General features: G+C 52.0%; 1 protein-coding gene across 4 annotated transcripts; it reads left to right on the plus strand.

Moving 5' to 3' along the window:
- Positions 1-281: 281 nt before the first annotated feature.
- Slc52a3 (solute carrier family 52 member 3) lies at positions 282-23,221 on the plus strand. Of its 4 annotated transcripts, none has more exons than XM_045157250.1 (5): positions 282-382; positions 10,591-11,229; positions 11,842-12,329; positions 13,985-14,108; positions 15,031-15,890. In XM_045157250.1, exons 2-5 carry the CDS (start codon positions 10,663-10,665, stop codon positions 15,241-15,243), a joined length of 1,392 nt encoding a protein of 463 aa, XP_045013185.1. In that variant the 5' UTR covers positions 282-382; positions 10,591-10,662; the 3' UTR covers positions 15,244-15,890. The 4 variants fall into 4 exon arrangements, with proteins under 4 accessions (XP_045013185.1, XP_045013184.1, XP_045013186.1 ...); XM_045157249.1 differs by lacking the exon at positions 282-382 and adding an exon at positions 2,458-2,510; XM_045157251.1 differs by lacking the exons at positions 282-382; positions 15,031-15,890 and adding exons at positions 7,772-7,891; positions 23,147-23,221.

Consider the following 23,221-nt stretch of genomic DNA (forward strand, 5'->3'; position numbering starts at 1 on the left):
ACAAGAGCCCAGCAGGGGGCTGAAGTGACTCTGCAAGGAACGGCCTGAAACACCCCGCCTATACAGGGAGATGGCTCCGCCCACATGGGAGGACCGGCCCCGCCCAACACCGTCCCCGTCCGGGACAGCACCCTTCGACCAAGCGGCATACTTCCCTCGCCTGTGTTCATCTGCCCATCTCCTCCCAGCTTGCCAAGAGCCAGGACTTTGCCCTGTTCCCTTACACATCCCAAGCCCTTCCCACGGCGCCTGACATAGACCCGGCATCTAATCAAGGATTTGTTGACTGCCTGGGAGTCAAGGAAGGAACCCCTGGAGGGACGCGCCCACGTAGGTGGTACAGAGGAGTCAGATATAAGTGGAAAAAGCAACCTCAGAATATGTAAGTCGTGCCCTTGCCCAACCCGTGCAAAACAAACTTTAAACTTTCTGTAAGCTTTTAACTGCTCAAAGGGGCATTGGGGTGGAGCCATCCCCTGCGCAGCAAAAGAGGGGGAAAACTTTTCAAGGGCTAGAGAGATGGCACAGCCCTTAAAGGCACTTGCTTGCAAAGCCTGACTGCCTGGGTTTGATTTCCCAGTATCTCTAAAGTCATACACACAAAGCGACATATGGGTCTGGAGTTGATTTGCACTGTCAGGAGGCTCTGGTGTGCCTATTTTCTCTCTTACCCTCTCCTGCTCTCCCTCTCTTGCTTGTGTTCTCTCAAATAAATAAATACTTAATCCGGGCGTGCTGGCGCACGCCTTTAATCCCAGCACTCGGGAGGCAGAGGTAGGAGGATTGCCATGAGTTCGAAGCCACCCTGAGACTACATAGTGAATTCCAGGTCGGCCTGGGCCAGAGTGAGACCCTACCTCGAAAAACCAAAAATAAATAAATACTTAAAAAAAAAAAATCTTTCAAAAGTGAAGGCTAGGCTACATTGAGACCGTGTCTCTAAATAAATAAATAATCCTAAATAAACACAAAGGCCATAAAACTTTTTGCAGATTACAAGAACTGGAGAGGAAATATGGACTGGGGTCCATTCGCATGTGCAGTAAGCAGGAAGTGGCAGCTGTTGGCCACAGACATATAGGGAGAGAGTTCTTAGAGGAGGGTATTCCAGTGAGAGGACAGATGTTCTTTCGTGTACAGACCCTGAGGCTCTGGTCCCAGCAACAAGGGAGAGGGTGTTAGTGGTCCCCACGCTACCAGCCCAGGCTGAGAAGGGACTTGAGATCACCTTCACTTGGTGAGCAGTGCGTGGTCTGACGGCATTATACTGTGACAGCGCCTGTGAGAAGGCCACCATGGCAACAAGTGACAAGACAGGGGAAGGACCCTGCAGATAAAAGCCTGTGTCCCTGAGGCGGTTACACACTGACACAAGAGTCCCCCAGAGCTGAGACCTGGAGTGGGGCCAGGTGGCATCCTTTATGACAGAAGTGGGGGCTTGGGAGGTACACCCAGTTTCTGAGGGAGAGGGAGGAACTGCATGCGAGTGAAGGTTGTCTTGTCCCCCAAAATAGTAGCCAGGTGATACAAGCTGTCTGTGCAGCCTCTCCGGAGCCACACACTGTGACCAGCATAGTCTTCCTCCAGAGACGTGGATCCCTTGAGCCAAGGCCAGCATCCAGCTCCTCCTGCAGGGCTGACCACCGGCTGGAATCCAGCCAGAGGAGCCTGCTGGGGCCTATGCTCCCATCTAGGCATGACGTGTCCTGAGTCAACTGCTGAGTGGGGGTCGGGCCCTGGGCCCCCTCTCCAGTGGAGCTCCTGGAAACGGAGGGACCAGCCTGTTACACAAATGTCACTCGCTGAGAACAGCACAAAAAGAGGCCTGGTGTTATTCACTAGAGACACCCACAGTGAGCACTGCCTGGGTGGCAGGACCTGTGTGACCCCCTTCCATGCTGTGGGTATCTCTGTCAGCCTGGGTTCCAATCCCTGCCCAAACTAGCCGACGGCCAGACCATCTGGGGCAACATCTTTCCCCTGTTGTTTCCCCTTGGTCTCTTCATCTGACAAATGAGAGAGCAAGATAGCGTCAGAGCTTCTCAGAGGTGACTGTGGTGTTCACAGAGCACCAGAGGCAAGCTGGGCCACCCCTCGCTGTGTGACTCCAACACAAGGACTCCTCTGGGCCTCGCTTTCCTCATCTGTAAAATGGGAGCTGTGTGATTTGTTCCCAAAGAGCAGGCTCGGGGTTCAAAAGCCCCGCTTTTGTGTGGCCGGGACATTTTGTCACCTGGCTGGCCTGTCAGGGAGGGACTCGCTCGGTGCCAGTGTTCCCGGCCTGGTCCATTCCGGTGGGAAGGAGAAGGGCGTGGGCTGTGGGGCGAGACCCTCTGGGGGATCAACCGTCACAAAATCCGGATGCAGGGGGCGCTCAGCCTCTGGAGCCGCTAGCTGTGTCTCGGAGCCACCACCCCCCCCCCCGGCCAGGGCCCCGCCCACCCTCCCCGCCACCGGGGCGGGGACAGGTACCGCCCGCGCCTCGCAGAGCCCTGGAGCTGGATCCCCGGGTAAGTGGCGCGCGGGGGCTCAGGGCCGCGGCTCGGGTTCGGGGACAGCGGGGGACCGCGTCGCTTTTCCCTCAAGCTCCGGCCTCGGGGTCAGGAGAGGCCGCGTGGACCCTTCGCCCGCCCTCGTGCTCCGGGCCAGCCCCGGCCTCCGGCCCGCCGCGCTTGCACCTGCAGCCACCGGCCAGCGGCCCGGGAGCCCGGCGAGGCGGACGCAGGATGGACGCGCAGGGGACCCCAGGGGCCGGCAGAGCCTCCTCGCCCTGGTCTGCAGGCCCGCGGGCGGGCGGGCGCCCTTCCTGGCCCGCAGGGAGGGGAGGAAGGAAGGGCGCTCTGGTCCTTCAAACTTGCCTCTGCTCTGTGACCTCCTCCCTCGCGGGAGGCCCGGCCCACCAAGCCGTGGCCTGCCTCTGTCACGGGGAGAGCCAGTCAAGCCAAGCTGCACGTGCAGCAGTGAGCTCTCTCGCTCTCAGAAACCCAATGGGCAGGCAGGGTGCAACTGCTGTATCTTTTTTTAAAAAAAAAAAAATATTTTTATTTATTTGTTTGCAAGCAGAGGAAGAAAGAGTGAATGGGCCCACCAGGGCCTCCAGCCACCACAAACTCCAGATGCACGTGCCACTTTGTGCATCTAGCTTACTTGAGTACTGAAGAGTCGAACTATGGTGGTTAGGTTTTGCAGGCAAGCCCTTTAATCTCTCTGCCCCCCCCCCCCCCGCCACATCTTTGTCCCCCTCCCCAGGTAAGGTCTCACTGTAGCCCATGCTGACCTGGAGTTCACTGTGTAATTTACAGCGATTCTTCTACCTCGGCCTCCTGAGTGCTGGGATTAAAGGCCTGGCTGGAAGCCGGATGTGGTGGCGCCGGCCCTTAATCCCAGCACCCAGGAGGCCGAGGTAGGAGGATCGCCTGAGTTCGAGGCCACCCTGAGAGTACATAGTGAATTCCAGGTCAGCCTGAGCTAGCATAAGACCCCCCCCCCACTCCCCCCCGAAAAAAGAAAGGAAAAATAGGCCTGCCTGGAACCACGTCTTTGCAAGGGCAAAATTGAGTGGGGATAAGCTGAGGGAGTTCTGAGAGGTGAAGGAATCCCGTGGCAGGTAGATGTGGAAATGAGAGCCTAGACTTATGACCACCCAGCAACTGCTTCTGGCATCCTTTATCCACGCTGGTCTCGGTCCCCTCCTGACCTCTGTCCCTTCCCGACTTCCTTCCCACCTCCCATCTCTGTTTTTTTCCTGACCTCTTTCTACCCCTGGTCCCTGTCTCTGTCCCTGTCCCCCCCCCCCAGCCCAGGCCTCCATGCCCTGCTGACCTGAGTCCACCCGCCCCCCACCCCCACCGCTTCCCCTGCCTCTGCCGCCCCGCCTGCAACCCCTCCTGGTCCCTGTGTCCTGGCCTCTACCCCTCCTGGCCTCCATCCCTTCTTGGCCTCTGCCTCACCCTCTTTTTTTTCCTCCCTCTCCCTGCATCTTTTGTTCGGCCCACTTCCGTTCTAGCTGTTGGTTCTCTCATCTCCTGTCCCCCGGGTTATGAGGTTTGGCCTTCCCTCACTGCCTACCTACTGCCAGCTAGGCTCTACCCAGTCTGTGTATGGGCCATGCCCAGGTCCCGATCACAGGCCTGCAGGGCCCTCCAGGGTCTACAGGATCCTGGGGCCCACAGCAGCAGAGACTAGGGTGCTTAGCCCAGAGTGGGACAGGCCCAGCACCCAGACCGCCAGCTGGTGCTGCCCAGGGGCCACCTTCAGGCCAAGGACAGCTTGATGTCCACCAGCTGCCGGATTCTCTGTGCAGAGTGAGCACCCGACCGTGGTGCCAAGGGTTCGGGTGGCCCAGGGCCTGGCAAGCCAGATGCTGCAGGGGCCCTGAGGGAGTGAGTGGCCTCTCTCCGTCAGCTCCCATGGGAGAGCCCTACGCTAGGCAGATAGACACAGATCATCTCCTGTGTCAGCTGGCAGCTGAGGATCCGGGAAGATGTTACAGCCCCAGGGTCAAGGTCAAGGCCACCTAGCCCCACACAATGGAGGATCTGTGTCTCAGATCCCTCTACTCTGCAAGAATGATAGAGGGACGGGGGGCATGGCTTAGTGGCGGGGAAGGGGAATTGCCTAGTATTCACAAGGCCTGTGTTGATCCCCAAGGACACACACACACACACACACACACACAATAGCATCAAAAGGCTCTGGCCTGAAGTCTCCCTCTGCGATCTGTCTGCTGGACACCCTAACTCACTCATCTCGTTCAGAGACTTAGGTCTTTGGCCTCCAGCACTACCAGAGGGAACCCTGAGAAGCAGTTCTGTCTTGGAGCATCTCTCAGGTTCCCCTGAGCCCTGCCCCACTGTCCACTGGCAGACCCCCTCCTCCTCACATTCCTGCCAGCCTGCTCCTCCCCCACAGTTCCCCTGCCAGGCTCCTCACCCACCTGCTGTGCGACCTTGGACCACTTTCCTTCCCTTTCTGAGCTTCAGTTCCCTCCTCTGTGAAACAGGTGATCACAGGGCCTGCCTTGGTGGGACTGTAAGTGAGGAGTTTAGCCCAGGGAGTGTTCAGCAAGCAGCCACAGGCCCCACTCCATGGTTGATTTATTCCGTGCAGCAGAGCTCTGACTGCCCAAGAGCCTTTGCTCCGGCTCCACCCAGGCCCTGCCAAGGAACACAGCCAGAATGTTAAACGTTCAGAGCTGGTCTTCCTCCTCCAAGGATGGGCTGGGAGCTACAGAGGACACACCCATGCTGTTCCCTGAGACCCTGGTGACTTCCCTCCCCCTCCGCTGTCCTGGTGTCCTCATCCTATGGCCATAGTCAAACCAACCTGGAATGTTCTTTGAACATTGAGATCTGTTTCTGGGACATGGTGGTAAGATCCACCCCCCACCCCAACCCAGGTCCTTTTCATTGGCCATCTCCACCGTGGACCCACTTTCCCCAGACACAGCTCATGCCCGCACCCCCAGCTTCCACACCAGCTCTGCTTCGCTCTGCAGCCCCCCCCCCAACCCACTGCTGGCTAGCCTACTCCATATTTCAGTTTTCTGTTTTACTTAGCGATTGCTTTCTGAACATTCCTGAAACCATGTGGTTTTTTCCAGTGTAGACACCCGATAAAGACTGGTTATGTGACTGGACCTGAACTTAAAGGCCGCTGCTGACAGCATAGAGAATATATTCACAGGCCAGGCATGGTGGCGCATGCTTTTAATCCCAGCACTTGGGAGGCAGAGGTAGGAGGACCACTGTGAGTTCAAGGCCACCCTGAGACTACAGAGTGAATTCCAGGTCAGCTTTTTTATATGCAGCCAAACACTGGCTAACTGTACGAGATGGGCTAAAGCAATACCCCTACCTTAAAAACAAAAGAAAAAGAATCCAGAAATCTGCCAGCCAGGGGCAATCCTGGAATCCCAGGGCACTGGAGACTGAGGCAGGAGGAGTTTCAAGGCAGTCTGGGCTACATAATGAGAGGCTGTCTCAAAACAAAAACTCACTATGGAGATAACCCACAGTCTTGTTAAGGGTGTGAATTATAGCCTCTGACAGTAGGAAATGTATTCATGCTTCTGCCACCAAATTCCATATGAGGAGCTCTGTGTTCTGCTCCCTCCCACTCTTTTTTTTCTGGTATTGGTCTGGAAGGCCTGTGCTCCCAAGTTTATTTGTAATCTTTTAGTATCTGCTTATGGTGTGTCTAAACAAGTACTTTTATGCAATTTTGATTTTTGATTAAGGCCTGGTTGGGAGAAGGCCTGAGTGTCTGAGTGGCATGGCTGAGTAATACATAACTCCCATTACTAAAATAGCTTAATCTACATTGTTTTTCGGGGAAGTGGGCTTGAGGCAGGGTCTCGCCCTAGCCCAGGCTGACCTGGAATTCACTATGTAGTCCCAGGCTGGCCTTGAACTCTCAGCAATCCTCCTACCTCTGTCTCCCGAGTGCTGGGATTGAAGGCGCACACCACCACATCCAGTTTAATCTACATTCTTGAGCGTACCTTCTTGTACAGTTAGCCAGTGTTTGGCTGCATATAAAAAAATGAAAAACAAGGCTGAGCATGGCGGCTCACACCTTTAATCCCAGCAGTTGGAGGCCAAGGTAGGAGGATCACCATGAGTTTGAGGCCAGCCTGAGACTACATAGTGAATTCCAGGTCAACCTAGGCTAGAGTGAGACACTACCTTGGAAAAAAAAAAAAAAAAGTGAAAAATTATATGGACGTTTAATAAGGACCTTAACTTCGAACAAGCAAACAAGATAGTTCAAGGAAGGTTGTACTGACATATGATTGCTCTCTACCACAAAACCCCAGGAAGGGTTGGAGGGATGGCCTAGTGGTTAAGGCATTTGCCTGCAAAGCCAAAGGACCCAAGTTCGATTCTTTAGGACCTATAGGCCAGATGTACAATGTGGTGCATGCATCTGGAGTTTGTTTGCAGCAGCTGGAGGCCCATTCTGTCTCTCTCCCTGTCAAATAATAAAATATATATATTTTTAAGATTCTGCCAAAACCCCAAGGGAGGCTAATCTAGACAGCCCCCACCCCATACCTGCTAGTTCAAATTGGCCAGTGGAAATTCTGGCCCTCACATCTTGTTTTGTAGGCAGAAAATGAAGAACCGAAGGGCCCAGGCTTAAGCAGGGATTACGGTACCAGCAGAGGCCAGACCGGGGGGTGGCTCGTTTAAAGAGGGCAAGAAGGATCGTGGCCATGTAAGCAGGCCTGCGTGGCCAGGTCTTCCCAGACAGGCCTGAGAAACCACACGAAGCAAACCGGCATCACGTCTGCTAGTGGGCTCTGGCCAGTGAGCTGCCCATCCACACATCAGAGCCAATTCTGCTCCAACCCCAGATTCCAGAGCACCAGTGTGGGCCTGGCCAGGGCAGTGAGGAGCTTTCCTGGGTCAGGATCTGGATGGGGCAGGAAGCTGGGATGTGGGGGCTGGAAGCTAAGACAGCTTGGGGCTGGCTGGGCCAGAGAACTAGTGAGGCTTGCCAGGGGCCGGTAGGATAGGTCGACACCTCCTCCAGTGAGAACAGAACAGGGGAGTCGCTGTGTAAGGCCAGAATCTACTGCCACCTGCTTCTCTTCCCATACTTCCCACAGTTCCGCGTATGGGGACCAGGGTGAGAGACTGCCTAGATGTCAGAGATTCCTGGGTGAGGAGTGGCCCACAGCAACATTTAAAAAAAAAAAAAAAAAAAGAGGACTCTTGTTAAGTGTGTTGACACATACCTGTGATCCCAGCACCAGGGAGGCAGAGGGAAGAGGATGGAGAGTTCTAGGCCAGCCCGGGCCATGTAGTGAGTCTCCAAGGCAAAACCAAGAAAAAGGAAAAAGAAGGAAGGAGTGGAGTGGAATATCCGCTTGTGACCAATTGGGCAGGTGAGTGCCTCAGGCGCCCACAGCAGACCCCCAGGTCCATCTTGGACAAGGAAGTGGGCGGTGTCGACCTGTCTCTCCACAGCAGTGCGCCCACCACAGATGATCCCAGCTGGTGCCTCTGCTTTCTGTTCTAACATTCATGGACTGTTCACAAGTGAATTGGGAAGAAATATTGTCACACATGTGACATTTCTTTTTTTTTGTTTGTTTGTTTTTTTGAGGTAGGATCTCACTCTGGCCCAGGCTGACTTGGAATTCACTATGTAGTCTTAGGGTGGCCTCGAACTCATGGCAATCCTCCTACTTCTGCCTCCCAAGTGCTGGGATTTAAGGCATGCTCCGCCACGCCCAGTGCGACATTTCTTTTCTTTTCTTTTATTTTCTTTTATTTTATTTTATTTTATTTTTTTGGTTTTTCAAAGTAGGGTCTTACTCTTGCTCAGGCTGACCTGGAATTCACTATATAATCTCAGGGTGGCCTTGAACTCTCAGCCATCCTCCTACCTCTTCCTCCCGAGTGAGGGATTAAAGGTGTGTGCCGCCACCCCCAGTGTGACATTTCTTAATAATTATAGCCAATCTCGACAGGAACCCATCCTTGCATGCCTCCTCCAAACCACACGGCCCACAGGGTGTCCAAGTCCTGGACTGGTAGCTGAGGGCAATTACGTACAGACAGGCAAAGTCACCTACCCAAGGCCACCCGGCCTATTAAGAGCTGGCGCCAGCCCAGCCCTGGCAGCGCATCTTTATTCCTGGTCCCCCCACCATTCTGGTTCAGACTAAAGGTGCTGGGGGCCAAGGAAGGCACCAAGGGAGAGAGGAACGGGGCAGACAGCTGCAGCTGCAGCAGGGCTGGAGAAGGAGCACCCCCCTCCCCCGGGGTGTTTCTACTGAGAGAATTCTGTGATTTCACAAGAGGGAAAGTCAGGCTGAGGGCTAGAGATGTGGCTCAGTGGGCAGAGTACTTGCCTAGCATGCACAAAGCCCTGGGTTTGAACCCCAGCACCGTACAAACTGGGTGTGGTGGTGCACACCCGGAGAAGTAGAGGCAGAAATTGCAAGATCATCAATGGCTACATAGTGAGTTTGAGGTTAGCCTGAGCTACGTAAGATCCTGCCCCTCTCCCCACCCCCAAAAAATTCCAGAAATAAGAGAGAGAGAAAAGAATGAATAAAAGAGAAAGAAGGAAGGAAGGAAGAAGAAAAGAAACTAGACTGAAATTTTATTTCAGGTAAACATAGTTCTATATGTTCACATGGTTCACGAGTTAAAACTATATAAAGGTAAACTGGGCGTGATGGCGCACGCCCTTAATCCCAGCACTCAGGAGGCAGAGGTAGGAGGATCGTGTGAGTTCGAGGCCACAGTGAGGCTGCATAGTGAATTTCAGGTCAGTCTTGGTTAGAGGGAGACCCTATCTCAGTAACAACAAAAGGTTTGCATAGCACACAGGAAGGCAAGGCAGGAAGTTTGGGAGCCAAGGCTAGCCTGGGCTACATAGAAAGATCCTGACCCACCCCTCCCCACGCCCCAAGAAGAAGGATATGCACTGAAGGGTTACAGACTCGGCAGCAGTCCTGTGTCTTTGACTGCACTCAGTAAACAAGCAAAGAGCCCATGCTTCCTCCCTACCTTGTCTGTGCTTCCAACACCACCTGAAGAAAGAGACCTCCAGCCAGAGAGCTCCCTCCCGTCCCTTGGGACTGTGACCAACAGGAAGCCAAACCATCCTCCTGTGCATGGCCCCATGGGCTCTTCCCACATCTCACTAGTACAGGACTGCAGTAAATAATGATCTTGTTCGTGAGTCATTTTGCCCAGAGCAGGTAGGTAACCTTTGGCTTTGGGACAAGGCCACAATGAGAAATGGCTTCTGAATGTGGATGAAGGAGGTAATCATTTGGGGGTGGTCAAAAGCTCATCGATACTTTTTCCTCTAAATGGCTCATATCCTTGGCAAATTTCTCTCTTGAGTCTTTTGATCCTGGAGAATCAAACCTGGGTCCTTTGGCTTCACAGGCAAGTTCCTTAACTGCTAGACCATCTCTTCAGCCTGGGTCTTTTGTTCTTGATTTGTAAAAATTCTTTGTATATTAGAGAAACAAGCCTTTGTCTGCCTTTTATGTTTTAAGTTACAGTTATTTTCTCTAAGTTGTCACTTGTCTTTTGACCTTGCTGTCTGTGTATTTATTATTATTACTTTGCAGAAGGTGTCTCATTTGCTTGTTTGCTTTTGTGTGTTTTAAATTTTCTGATTTTTTTTTTTTTTTTTTTTTTTTGGTGGTGCCTGGATTTAAAAGTCCTGTTTAGGAAAACTTTCTCCAACTGAGGGTTATCGATGAAGGAAATTATGGTTTTTTTTTTAAATTTTTATTTATTTATTTAAGAGTGACAGAGAGAGAGAATGGGCATGCCAGGGCCTCCAGACACTGCAAGCAAACTCCAGACACGTGCGCCCCCTTGTGCATCTGGCTAATGTGGGCCCTGGGGAATCAAGCCTCGAACCAGGGTCCTTAGGCTTCACAGGCAAGCACTTAACCACTAAGCCATCTCTCCAGCCCAGAAATTGTGTTTTCTGATAACAACAACAACAAAAAAGCAGCTATTTAAGGAGAGACACACTAAGAGAAAAACAAAACCCTGGGCCCAAACACCCAGACTGTCCTTCAGTAATGAACTTGAACTGTCTCACCAGGTGTCCTCTCTACCAGCTCCTCTGCTGCCTGGTCTGAGGGAGACGGTGGCCTCTGGCCCAGGCTGACACACCATGGCCCTCCTCACACACCTGCTGGTCTGCGTCTTTGGCATGGGCTCCTGGGTCGCCATCAATGGCCTCTGGGTGGAGCTGCCTCTGCTGGTGACAGAGCTGCCTGAGAAGTGGCACCTGCCTTCCTACCTCACAGTGGTCATCCAGCTGGCCAACATTGGCCCTCTCCTCGTCACCCTGCTCCATCGCTTCCGGCCCGGCTGCCTTGAGGAAGTGCCAGTGATCTTTGTTATCCTGGGTGTGGGCACCGCTGCCTGCATCCTCCTGGCCTTCCTCTGGAACGTGACCTCCTGGGTACAGGGTGGCCACCACAGCATCGCTTTCATCGTCCTCACCTTCTTCCTGGCTCTGGTCGACTGCACTTCCTCTGTCACCTTCTTACCCTTCATGAGCCAGCTGCCCACCTACTACCTCACCAGCTTCTTTGTTGGTGAAGGACTCAGTGGCCTCCTGCCTGCACTGGTGGCTCTGGCCCAAGGCTCAGGGGTCAGCACCTGCGTCAATGTCTCGGAGACATCAGCCCCCACCTTGAGCCCCGTGACCAGCAGGGAGACCCACATCACCCAGGTACCCAGCATGGCCCAGAGCCATTGTGGCATTGTGCTTGGTCCCAAGCATAGGGGGAGGAAAAATATGTTCCTCTGGCCTTTAGCATTTCCTTGGTGGGGCTGCATGTTAAAGTGGCGTGAGGCAGGTGGGCAGCAGAAAGACTGTTTTAAGTGTGCGATGCATATGGACTCTCACAAAAGCTGGGTCTCAAAGAAGGGTAGATGATTGGAGCTCATAGAGGGCCCTAAGGCAGCAGAACCTGACAAGATTTGGGGTTCCTCAGGGTGCGGAGGAAAATTCTGGGAGGGGAGGGGATGGCTGATGGGCAAAGTGTCCTGTCATAAGTGCAGATGAAGTCTTACAGGTGACAGAGGTGCACCCTAGGTGGCATCTTTGAGACCCACACCTGTCTACCTGTCACAGCCCATGTGAAACAACCAGTGCCAATGGCTTTTCACAGTCAGATTTGGGGGTGCTGTGTCCTGAGCGCCAACACAAATGAGATCCCGCACACCAGTGAAATGGGGCGGCTCTGGAAATCTGAGACGTGACAATTGTCATCAGTACTGTGGCTGTTGCCCCCCCCGCCCGGCGATGTGATGTAACCGACCCGGCTGTATTTCTCCCCAGGGGAGCAGCAGACCTTCTCAGTCACCCCTCGCTGGGCACCTGGAGAGCCGTTACGTACCACCACGCTTCTCGCCTCTGCTCTTTTTTCTGCTGCTGTCCTTGATGATGGCCTGCTGTCTCGTCGCCTTCTTCCTCCTCCAGCGGCAGCCCTGGGGCCGCCACGGCTCCGTGGAGGACCTCCTCCACTCCCAGGTCACCCTGCACTCCATCCGGCCGCGAGAGGACAAGGATGTGGGCTCTCTGGGTACCACGGCTGGCAGCCAGAGCAAAGCACCGCGGGAGGACAGCGCCGCCCCGCTTCGCCCGGCCCAGCTGGCCTTCATCTACACCGTGGTGGCCTTCGTCAACGCGCTCACCAACGGGGTGCTGCCCTCCGTGCAGACCTACTCCTGCCTGCCCTACGGACCCGTCGCCTACCACCTGTCTGCCACCCTCAGCAATGTGGCCAGCCCCCTTTCCTGCTTCCTCTCCATCTTCCTGCCTAACAGGTACCCTCACCTGGTCCTGGGAACCCTAATGGTGCATGCTACACTCAGAACCCCAGGTTTGGAGACACACCCCCCCCCCCCGGGTGCTGAGTGTAGTGGTTGCCTCAAGTCACTTTGCCTCTTTGTGCCTCTAAGACACATATGTGGAAAATGGGATGCATCCCGAGATGGCTGGGAGCATAAGCTGGGCTGATTTGTAAACTCTCGCTTTTATTTCAATATTTTATTTATTTGAGAGAGGGAGGGAGGGAGAGAGGGGGCAGATAGAGAGAAAATGGGTGCACCGGGGCTTCCAACCACTGCAATCGAACTGCAGACACATGTGCCACCATGTGCATCTGGCTTACACGGGTACTGAGGAAGCAAACTTGGGGCCTTATGCTTCCCAGGCGAATGCCTTTGACCACTAAGCCATCTCTCCGGCCCTGATTTATAAACTCTTAAAAAGTGCCCGGTACATAACATTTCAAATGGGAGTGTCACCAGCCCATGAGGAGGGGCAGGCAGCTGCTGAGCTGGACGTAGTGGAACTCTGAGGCTGAGGGAAAGGGATGGGGCTGGCCCACTTTCAGCCCTGCCCCCCTGCCTCTGGCTCAGCCTTGCTCACTTGGAGCTGTACTTCTAGAAGGATGTCCACACAAGCAGCCCAATGCAGGCTACCAGGCTGGAACTTGGGGTTCAAGTTGAAACAGCCCAGGATCTTTTGGTTGCTGTTGTTTGTTTGTTTGTCTATTTTTCAAGGTAGGGTCTTGCCCTACCCCAGGCTGTCCTGGAACTCTCTATGTCTTGACACTTGAGGTCTCCCGGCCTCCCAGCTACCCCCCATCCCTAGCCATCCTGCCTGCTCACACACATGGACCCAGCTGGAAGCAAGGATAGGAGAGTGAGACAGGGCAAGACTCTCCCCAGAGGTCCAGATCCACAGACAGGGAGACAGTGGGGGGCAAGGGGGAAGAGGCCCCAGACCTAGGGACTCTTAACAGCCCAAATGTCAGACTTGGCACCCCAAAGTTGTGGGGCCCATAGGTCCTGGTACCGAAAGAATCCCAGTGTCCCAGCACACTTCATCCAGGGCAGACCAGGCTTGGCCTTCTGGAGACTGGGCAGTGGATCCCCAGGGAGAAGGCCCTCCAAGGAAGTCCAGTGCCTCATACACCAGGCCAGGGTCTGATGGAAGGTCGCCTACAGAGCTCAGAGCTGAGCTCCTAGCAGACTGATCTCTGACCTCCTTTGAACAGGCATAGCATACACCGCAGGGCCTTGCTACCATCAAAGCCCCTTCTCACGGCCACTTCCTGGCAGGGAGGAAGCCGAGGAGAAGGGGCAAGGCCAGAGGCTGCTGCGGCAGTCTCTGTACCCTGCTCCCGCGGGGCATCTTTGCTTGCTCTGCTCACATCCTGTAGACACAGAGGCTCCTGGCCCAGTCTCAGTTTCTGTAGTGGGAATGGTATCTGGCCCCAGGGTGGGTGTTTCTGGAACACTGGGCCCTGCCATGAACATTCAGAGTGTCCTGGTCCTCCCCGATCTGTCCGTGCCTCTGGAATCAGATAGCCTGGGATTTTTCATAAAGGTCTAATCTGGACACTCCACAAGGCTTGGGTAGAGGAAACTGGAGTCGGTCTTCTTACCACCTCCCCTCTCTCACTCTTGCATAGGTCACTGCCATTCCTTGGGATGCTTACAGTTCTGGGGACCGGCTTTGGGGCCTACAACATGGCCATGGCTGCTATGAGCCCCTGCCCAGCCCTGCAGGGCCACTGGGGTGGAGAAGTCCTCATCGTAAGTACCCCCGCCCAACCCTCATCTTGCCAGAACCCAGAGAGCCTGCCAAGCCCTCTCTGTTGGCCCAGGCCTCTCATTTGTTCTTGAAAGAATCTGGCTTAGGAGAGTGAAGGGCCTGAAAGTGCCTCCTCTCAGATACCAGGACTTGAACATGGGAGAGAAAGCACTGTGGGGCTGCAGAGTTTGCTTGGTGGTTAAAGGCACTTGCTTGCAAAACCTGATGGCCCAGGTTCGATTGCCCAGTATCCACATAAAACCAGATGCACCAAGTGGTGCATGTACTTCAAGTTTGTTTGCAGTGGCAAGAGAACCTGGCATCCCATACTTACTTTCTCTCTCTGTCCCCAATTTTTTTGTTTGTTTGTTTGTTTTTTGAGGTAGCGTCTCACTGTAGCTCAAGCTGACCTGGAATTCACTATGTAATCTCAGGGTGGCCCCAAACTCACAACGATCCTCCTACCTCTGCCTCCTGAGTGCTGAAATTAAAGGTGTGTGCCACCACTCCTGGCTAATTTTATTTTTCAGAAAAAGAAAAAAAAAAAAAGCACTGCATTTCCTTGACCATCAAGCAGTAGCTCTTCTTTTTAAAATATTTATTTATTTGGGGGAGAGAGAAAGAATTTGCACTCCAGGACCTCCAGCTGCAACAAACTCCAGGCACGTTGGGCGTGGGGTTTCACGTGGGTGCTGGGGAATCGAGGGAAGCCGGGCCAGCAGGCTCTGCAAGCCAGCGCCTTCAACTGCAGCGCCATCTGTCCAGCTTTCTAAGTGACCATCAGAGGATTGTCTCTTCTGGCACTGAGAAGTCAGCCCATGGGCTTGCCTTAGCCCGTGAGGTTACTCGAGAGCGCTCTTTGACCTGTGGGCTCTTTCTCCAGTCTTTCCTCGGCATCACTCTCTGTGGCCTTGTCCCCCACAGGTGATCTCCTGGGTGCTGTTCACCTCTTGTCTCAGCTACGTGAAGGTGATGTTAGGGGTGATCCTGCGCGACCGGAGCCGCAGCGCCCTCTTGTGGTGCGGGGCGGCGGTGCAGCTGGGCTCGCTGGTTGGCGCCCTGCTCATGTTCCCGCTGGTCAATGTGCTGAGATTGTTCTCATCTGCGGATTACTGCAGCCTGGACTGCTCTGCCTAGGTCCGCTGCGGGATCCTGGCCATCACGGGGACATCACCAGCCCCCCCCCCCACCCCGATCACTGAACCTAGAAGCTGGAGCACAGAGAGGGAGGGGGGCTCACATTCTCAGAGCCAGGGCTAGGGGGAGGGCAAGAAAGCAGAGCCTGGAATTGCAAGGTGCAGCCCCCCCCAACACCCGTCCCCAAAGCAACACTATCCAGCACCTATGATACCCAGTTATATATTTCGCTCTTTGAGTTTTGAGAGTTCTGATTTACAGCACCCTACTGGAGGCACGCCCTAGATGTTAAGGCAAGCTGCTCCTCGCATCCTGGCTGCGGAGAGGAGAGTCGCTTGGCTTCTCTGTGCCTCTGTGCCCTCACAAATGCATACCTTGTAGGTCTGGCACCCAGCCAGCCTTCTGAGCCGTTTCCTGCACTGACACCCTAGAAGTGGCCAGAGGGGCTGAGATATCCACCTACGTCTGTTTCCTCCTGTCTCCAGAGCGGTTGGCAGGAGTCCAGGCATCTTGGCCCTTTCAGTGCCAGTCAGCACCTGCCCTGAGGGGGTCCCAGCCCAACCTCTGACAGTAAGACCCACCAGGCAGGGACCTTCAGAAACAGTTCTCAGCACAAGCAAGGCACATGGTCCATACTTGTTATTTTGTTCTGCTTTTTTGTTGCTTTTTTTTTTTTAAATAAATAAAGCATTGTGTGCTTTTACACTCAGAGCCTTCCAGAGAGACATTCAGTGGGAAGCGGGCAAATGTATCCAGAGACTCAGTTTCAGTCAAGGCTGAGAGAATGAACAGAGGCAGCACTTCTCTTTTGTCGGTTTGTCACCACCACCCTGCACACTCCCTTCTAGCTGAGTTTGAATAGTAACTGGAATCCCATGTTCTAAAAATCAAACTATAAAAAAGATTGCCTGCGCACTTCCTCTTGACGTGTGCACACACACTGGCCAGGTGCGGCGGCGCTGGCCTAGAACCCCAGCACAGGAAGGTTGCAGCAGCAATAGGATCAAAAGTTCAAGTCCAAGCCAGGCATGGGGGCACACGCCTTTAGTCCCAGCACTTGGGAGGCGGAGGCAGCAGGATCACTGTGAGTTCAAGGCCAGCCCGAGACTACAGAGTGAATTCCAGGTCAGCTTGGGCTAGAGCGAGACAAGTACCTCCAAAAAAAAAAAGTTCAAGTCCAACCTGGACCCTGTCTGAAAAAAAAAAAAAATCAAATATCTACACATGTTTTATTACTTCTTGTGCAGTCTTCCAGAGATTATTCAAGCGTGAGCAAGTACAGTCTTCCTGCTGGGATCTCATGTTACGAGAAGAGTGACAAAGTTTTTGGTTCAGTGAAAGCAGAGAACGCTCATGTTCTCGTCCTGGGTTAAACAGTACTCCACTGGAAGTGCCAGGTTCATTCATCCACATTTGAAGGAGTTGGGGGTGGAATTAACACTAAAATATGCTAATCCAGAGCAAGAAGACAGCTTCGTCACTGAGCACGCATTCCACTGCTGCGGTGGCGTCCCAGGGAACCTGCCAGTGACATTGGAGATGCAAGGGCTGGGGGTGAAGCTCAGTGGTACACGGCTCACCCGGCGTATACAAAGCTTCAATTCCAAGCACCACACATACACCAAAAAGCATTGTAGCCAGAAATTGTAAGACATTTTCTCTCTAGATTCAGCCAGATGGGTATGACCTGTCACCCAGATTCCAGGCCTCTAACAAGGTAGTGCCATACGTTCTGAACTCACCTGGTAACCAGACGACCATCTGTATCAGCTGTCTTTATCTAGAGATAAGCTCCTATCTTTACATAAGGTAGGCATCTGATGAATTAGTCCTGTGTCCTGAAGTAGGCCCCTGCCTCCCAAGAGACAAGGTGACAGGCAAGCTGGCCTCTTTGCTATTTGATTTGCAGGAATGGCTTCCAGGCCCTCAAATAAAACATTCCTGTGTTGTAAAATAAAAGACAATGAAAGGGATAGAGAGTGTATGAGTTTCCTATCTTGCATCCTCTTTTTTAATTATTTATCTGCAAGCAGAGACTGCCAGGCGTGGTGGCACATGCCTTTAATTCCAGCACTTGCGAGGCAGAGGTAGGAGGATCACCATGAGTTTGAGGCCACCCTGAGATGACATAGTGAATTCCAGGTCAGCCTAGGCTAGAGTGAGACTCTACCTAGAAAAAAAAAAAAAAGAAGAAGAAGACAGACTGTGAGAATGGGCACACCAGGGCTTCTAGCCATTACAAACAAACTCCAGACACATGTGCCCCTCGTGTATCTGGCTTACATGGGTCCTGGGGAATCGAACCTGGGTCCTTTGGCTTCACAGGCAAACACCTTAACCGCTAAGTCATCCCTCCAGCCCTATCTTGCATACTCTTACGAAAACACAGAGACAATGTCCTCCATTTCTACACACTACAGAGAATTAATTCTTCGTTTGTTTTGAGTACAGGGGTGGAAGCCAGGGACTGGCACATGCTAAACCAGCCCCACCCCCAGCTGCATCTCAGCTCATGTCTGTACGGGCATTTGCCCTTAAACTGGCACTCAGGATGTTTCCAATCCCTCCCTCCCAGAAAGGAGGATGGCGTGTGTGGAGAGTTGTGATGGTCCAGGAGTAATCACACACGTGTGCGCGGACACACAAGCTCCGGAAGCATGTCAAGAAGGCATGTGCGGGGCTGGAGAGATGGCTTAGCGGTTAAGCACTTGCCTGTGAAGCCTAAGGACTCTGGTTCAAGGCTTGATTCCCCAGGACCCACATTAGCCAGATGCACAAGGGGGCATTTGCGTCTGGAGTTCGTTTGCAGTGGCTGGAAGCCCTGGAGCTCCCATTCTCTCTCTCTCTCTCTCTCTCCTCTTCTTTCTCTCTCTCTCTGTCACTCTCAAATAAATAAATAAACAAAAAAAAGAAGGCGTGTGCGGTGGGGGTGCTATCTGAGCTCACGTACTCTGTCATGGGCAAAGGGGGTGTAGGGGCTTCTCTGGTTTTCCTGTCACTTCATCCCTGGGGGCCTGGAGCCTGTACCTTGGTATGCCTGATCAGTGTTCTTCCTTGGTCCCTGGGGAGGACAGCCTGGCTCTCAGGACTATTGGGGAGGGAAGTGAGCTGAAATATGCCAAGAGCTCAGCACACTTGCTCAGAAAGTGACACCAGGGCTGGAGAGATAGCTTTATGGTTAAGGTGTTTGCCTGCAAAGCCAAAGGATCCCAGTTCGATTCTCCAGGGCCCACGTAAGCCAAATGCACAAGGGAGCGCAGGCATCTGGAGTTCATTTCCATTGGCTGCAGGCCCTGGTGAGCCCATTCACTCTCTCTCTCCCCCCCCCCACTTTCTCCATATCAAATAAATAAATAAAATATATTTTTAAAAAAAAGAAAGAAAGAAAGTGACACCAAAAAGATTCTTCTCTCTCGCCATGCACAAGAATTAAGTCCAAATGGATTAAAGACCTTAACATCAGACCTGAAACTCTGAAACTGCTAGAGGAAAAAGTAGGGGAAACTCTTCAACATATTGGTCTTGGCAAAGACTTTCTGAATACAACCCCAATTGCTCAGGCAATAAAACCACAGATTAACCACTGGGACCTGATGAAATTACAAAGATTTTGCACCGCAAAGGACACAGTGAAAAAAGCAAAGAGGCAACCTACAGAATGGGAAAAAATCTTTGCCAGCTACATATCTGATAGAGGATTAATATCTAGGATATACAAAGAACTCAAAAAGTTAAATAATAAGGAATCAAACAAGCCAATCAAAAGATGGGCTATGGAGCTAAATAGAGCATTCTCAAAGGAAGAAATATGAATGGCATATAAGCATCTAAAAACATTTTCTACGTCACTAGTCATCAGGGAAATGCAGATTAAAACTACATTGAGATTCCATCTCACTCCTGTCAGATTGGCCGCCATCATGAAAACAAATGGTCACAAATGTTGGCAGGGATGTGGAAAAAGAGGAACCCTTCTACACTGCTGGTGGGAATGCAATCTGGTTCAGCCATTGTGGAAATCAGTGTGGAGGTTCCTAAAACAGCTAAAGATTGATCTACCATATGACCCAGCTATAGCACTCCTAGGCATATATCCGAAGGACTCATCTCATTTCCTTAGAAGTACGTGCTCAACCATGTTTATTGCTGCTCAATTTATAATAGCTGGGAAATGGAACCAGCCTAGATGTCCCTCAACTGATGAGTGGATAATGAAGATGTGGCACATTTATACAATGGAGTTCTACTCAGCGGTAAAGAAAAATGAAGTTATGAAATTTGCAGAAAAATGGATGGACCTGGAAAGGATTATACTAAGTGAGGTAACCCAGGCCCAGAAAGCCAAGCGCCACATGTTCTCCCTTATATGTGGATCCTAGCTACAGGTGATTGGGCTTCTGTGAGAGAATGAAAATACTTAGCAGCAGAGGCCAGTAAATTAAAAAGGAGACATAAAGGGAAGAGAAAGGAAGGGAGGAGGATACTTAATAGGTGATATTGTATATATGTAAGTACAATGCTTGTGATGGGGAGATAATATGATGGAGAATGGAATTTCAAAGGGGAAAGTGGGAGGGGGATTGCCATGGGATATTTTTTTATAATCATGGAAAATGCTAATAAAAATTAAAAAAAAAAAAGAAAGAAAGAAAGTGACACCAAAAAGCTGTGACTTAGGGAAAATATCCACCAAGACTCTTAGTGCCCCCAAGATACATCTCGGCCCACCCCACTTCTGCAGTCTAAGTCCAGTCTTGAGTCTGGCCTAAGACACAAAATGTTTCCATAAGTCACAGAGTTACCAACCAAGAACATAGGTGCCAGTACGATGGGCCTGTGGTCCCAGAACTCGAGAATCTGAGGCAGGAGAGTCACTTGAGCCCAGAAATTTAAGACCAGCCTGGAAAACAAGGTGAGACCTCATCTCTTAAAAAAAAAAAAAACAAACAAGAATGAGATCAGGACTCTTAGCCTGGGAGAGTGAGCTAGCCTTCAGACATTGCCTTGGCAGATGGAGAAAAGAGTATGATGCAGAAGTTACCAGCAAGCCACAGCCACTCCTGAGGAAGGCTTGCGGTGCAGGTGGAGGCAGCGGTGGTACATAGCTCAGGAAGAGGCTGGTGGGGAGCCCAGGCCTGCGGCCTCCTTAGAGCAGGTACAGGGGCGGATGGCAGGACGGCACTGCTTTGGGTTGAGTGTTCAGGGTGACCTTGGAAGAGACCACAGCAGATACAAGGAGGCTCAGAAGCCACTGCAATACCCGGAGCAATGCCACACTGGCGGAGGGCCTGGCTGGGTAAACTGGCAAAGGGCCAGCATAGCACAGAGATGTGTACCTTGTCCTTCCTTTTGCTCCCCTAGGAATGCTCCCCAGGACTGCATGACCCATGGAACAAAGAGACCTTGGCAATGGGACAAAACCAGCAGGCTGGAATATGAGCCCTGAGAGGAGATGAGAGCTAGGATCTAAGAGGACCCCAGTGAGAGGAACTGCAATCCCTTGAAGTGGGAGATCCCCTGGAGATGGGCTCCTGCCTTTTCACAGGGGCCACATACCCAGGAAGACTTAGAACTGTCTAGAAAGCAAACAGAGCCAGAAAATGGCCCATCCAGCCGGTTCCCTCAGAAGCTGACCCAGCCAGTCCTGCCCTAGGTTTGGGCAAGTCCAGTTCCTGCCCAGGAATCTTGGATCCACACCCAGTTCCTGTTCTTCCAGTCCTTCCTGGCCTAGAGCGATGGATCAATGCCTTCCAGGGCAAATCTGCTCCCAGTGGGTGTGACCTGACTTAGAACTGAGAACGTTGCAAGGATTTAGCCAAATGGGGTGTGTGTGTGTGTGTGTGTGTGTGTGTGTGTGTGTGTAAGAAAAGTGTAAGAGAAAAATGAAAGAGAACACCGGACTTGATCCCTACAGACAGACTGTTTATCCAGAGAAACAGTGAGGGGCAGCAACCTTCCCGAAGGATGAGGCTGAAGCACTGGGCCAGGCTGGGGTGCAAGCTTATAAGGAGGATCCTAAGAAAAACAGACTGGACTAGCTGCAGGTCCAAGGAAATAGATAACCAACTATAGTTGGGCTAGAGAGATGGCTTAGCAGTCAAGGCACTTGCCTGAAAAGCCAAAGGTCCCAGGTTCAACTCCCCAGGACCCATGTAAGCCAGATGCACAAGGGGAGCACACACATCTGGAGTTTATTTGCAGTGGCTGAAGACCCTGGCGCACCCATTCTCTCTCTCACTACCTACCTATTTCTGTATCTCTCTCTCAAATAAATAAATAAAAATAAAGTATTTTTAAAAAGAACTATAGTTATTTGTGTCTTTACTCAGAATGAACTTTTTAAGCAAAATTTTCTGGGGGTGGGGTGAGGGATATTCCACCAGAGAGTTTCTGCTCCCTCAAGGTTTTCTGAGCTAAGGGAAGCTTATCAATTGGGAGTAGACAAGTTTGTCAAGGCCACATGTTTCTGAGGTTTCTTTCTTGCCTGCTGCTCTTAGGGATAGTTACTAACTCTTTAGTTCCCTCTAGTTTTCAGGGAAGGTTATTAACCCTTCAGAAAGAGAGGGAGAGTGTGTAGTTGAGCCAGTGGAGAGACAGAAACCCAGGTTGGCCTGTTCATCCTGAACCTCCACCCCGCTCAGGGCCAGCCCAGTGTTCAGCCCTGAGATGGGTTCATTGAGGACGTGCACACCTTAATTCCTGGAAGCCAAGGACATGTTACAATGCAGGGCACAAAGGACTTTGCATGTGGAATGAAGGTTACAGTTATAAAATCGGGGATGAAGGTGATGGAAAGAAATGACCGCAGTGCTCAGTACTGCAATATCTCTATCACACCTTCCAAGGCTCAGGGTCTAATGTGGAAGAGGTGGCGGAAAGAATGTAAGAGCCAAAGGAAGGGTAGGACTGCTTACAACGTGCTCCCTCCAGACACAAAATGGCCTGGATATCCATGGCATCACAGTGCCTGATACTACCTGCATAAGACCATCATAAGAGGAGGAAAAGATCAAGACATCAAAAGTAAAAGAGAGACTGATTGAGATAGGGAGAGGGTATGATGGAGAGTGGAGTTTCAAAGGGGTAAGTTGGGGGGGAAGGTGGGTATCACCATGGGGTATTATTTTCATGGAAGTTGTTAATAAAAAAAAGTTAAAAAAAAACTAAAATAAAATAAAATCGGGGATGATATGATTGCCCGGGTGGGCTCCATCAGTCCACATGAGCCCCAGAAAGCAGAGACTCACAAGAGACTCAGTGAAGGAAAGGGGCAGAAAGCAGGGCATTCCAAGATGAGCACCTGGCATACTTTCCATGGCTGGCTTGAGTTAGAAGAGGAACCAATAAGCCAGGCATGGTGGCACACTCGGGAGGCAGAGGTAGGAGGATCGCTGTGGGACCAGCCTGAGACTACATGCTGAATTCCAGGTCAGTCCGGGCTAGAGTGAGACCCTACCTTGAAAAATCAAAAAACAAAAAACAACAACAACAAAAAAGCCAATATAAGAACAAAGCCAGGGAAGGAGCTGGAATCTAGTCTTGCAAGGTCCATAGCCTAATGGAGCTTAAAGACAGTCTCCCCAAGAACCTCCATGCTGGATCCTACCAGCAAACGCCCTCGCTTTAGCCCTGGGAGACGCCGGGCTAATTCTAACCTACACACTGTACAGCAGTCAGTCATATTGCATTTTATTTTATGCTGTGTTATGTACTTGCAGTTTATTAATTTAGAGACAGGGTCTCCCTACTGACTACATTGCCCAGGCTGGCCTCGAACTCCCAGACCGTTCTGCCTGCGCCACCCAAGTGCCAGGGTCACAGAGGTCAGAGCTATTGTCTGTGGTGGGTTCTGGCAATAGCCACAGAAACTAACACAGTGGCATTCCTTCCCCACTTCCCATAGGCCCTCGGGCTTGGAAAGTGCGCACGTATGACCTGAAGACCACAGAGGAGCCCAAACATCCACCACCATGTTGCA

Source organism: Jaculus jaculus, chromosome 8, assembly GCF_020740685.1.
Source record: "Jaculus jaculus isolate mJacJac1 chromosome 8, mJacJac1.mat.Y.cur, whole genome shotgun sequence".
Lineage (NCBI taxonomy): Eukaryota > Metazoa > Chordata > Mammalia > Rodentia > Dipodidae > Jaculus > Jaculus jaculus.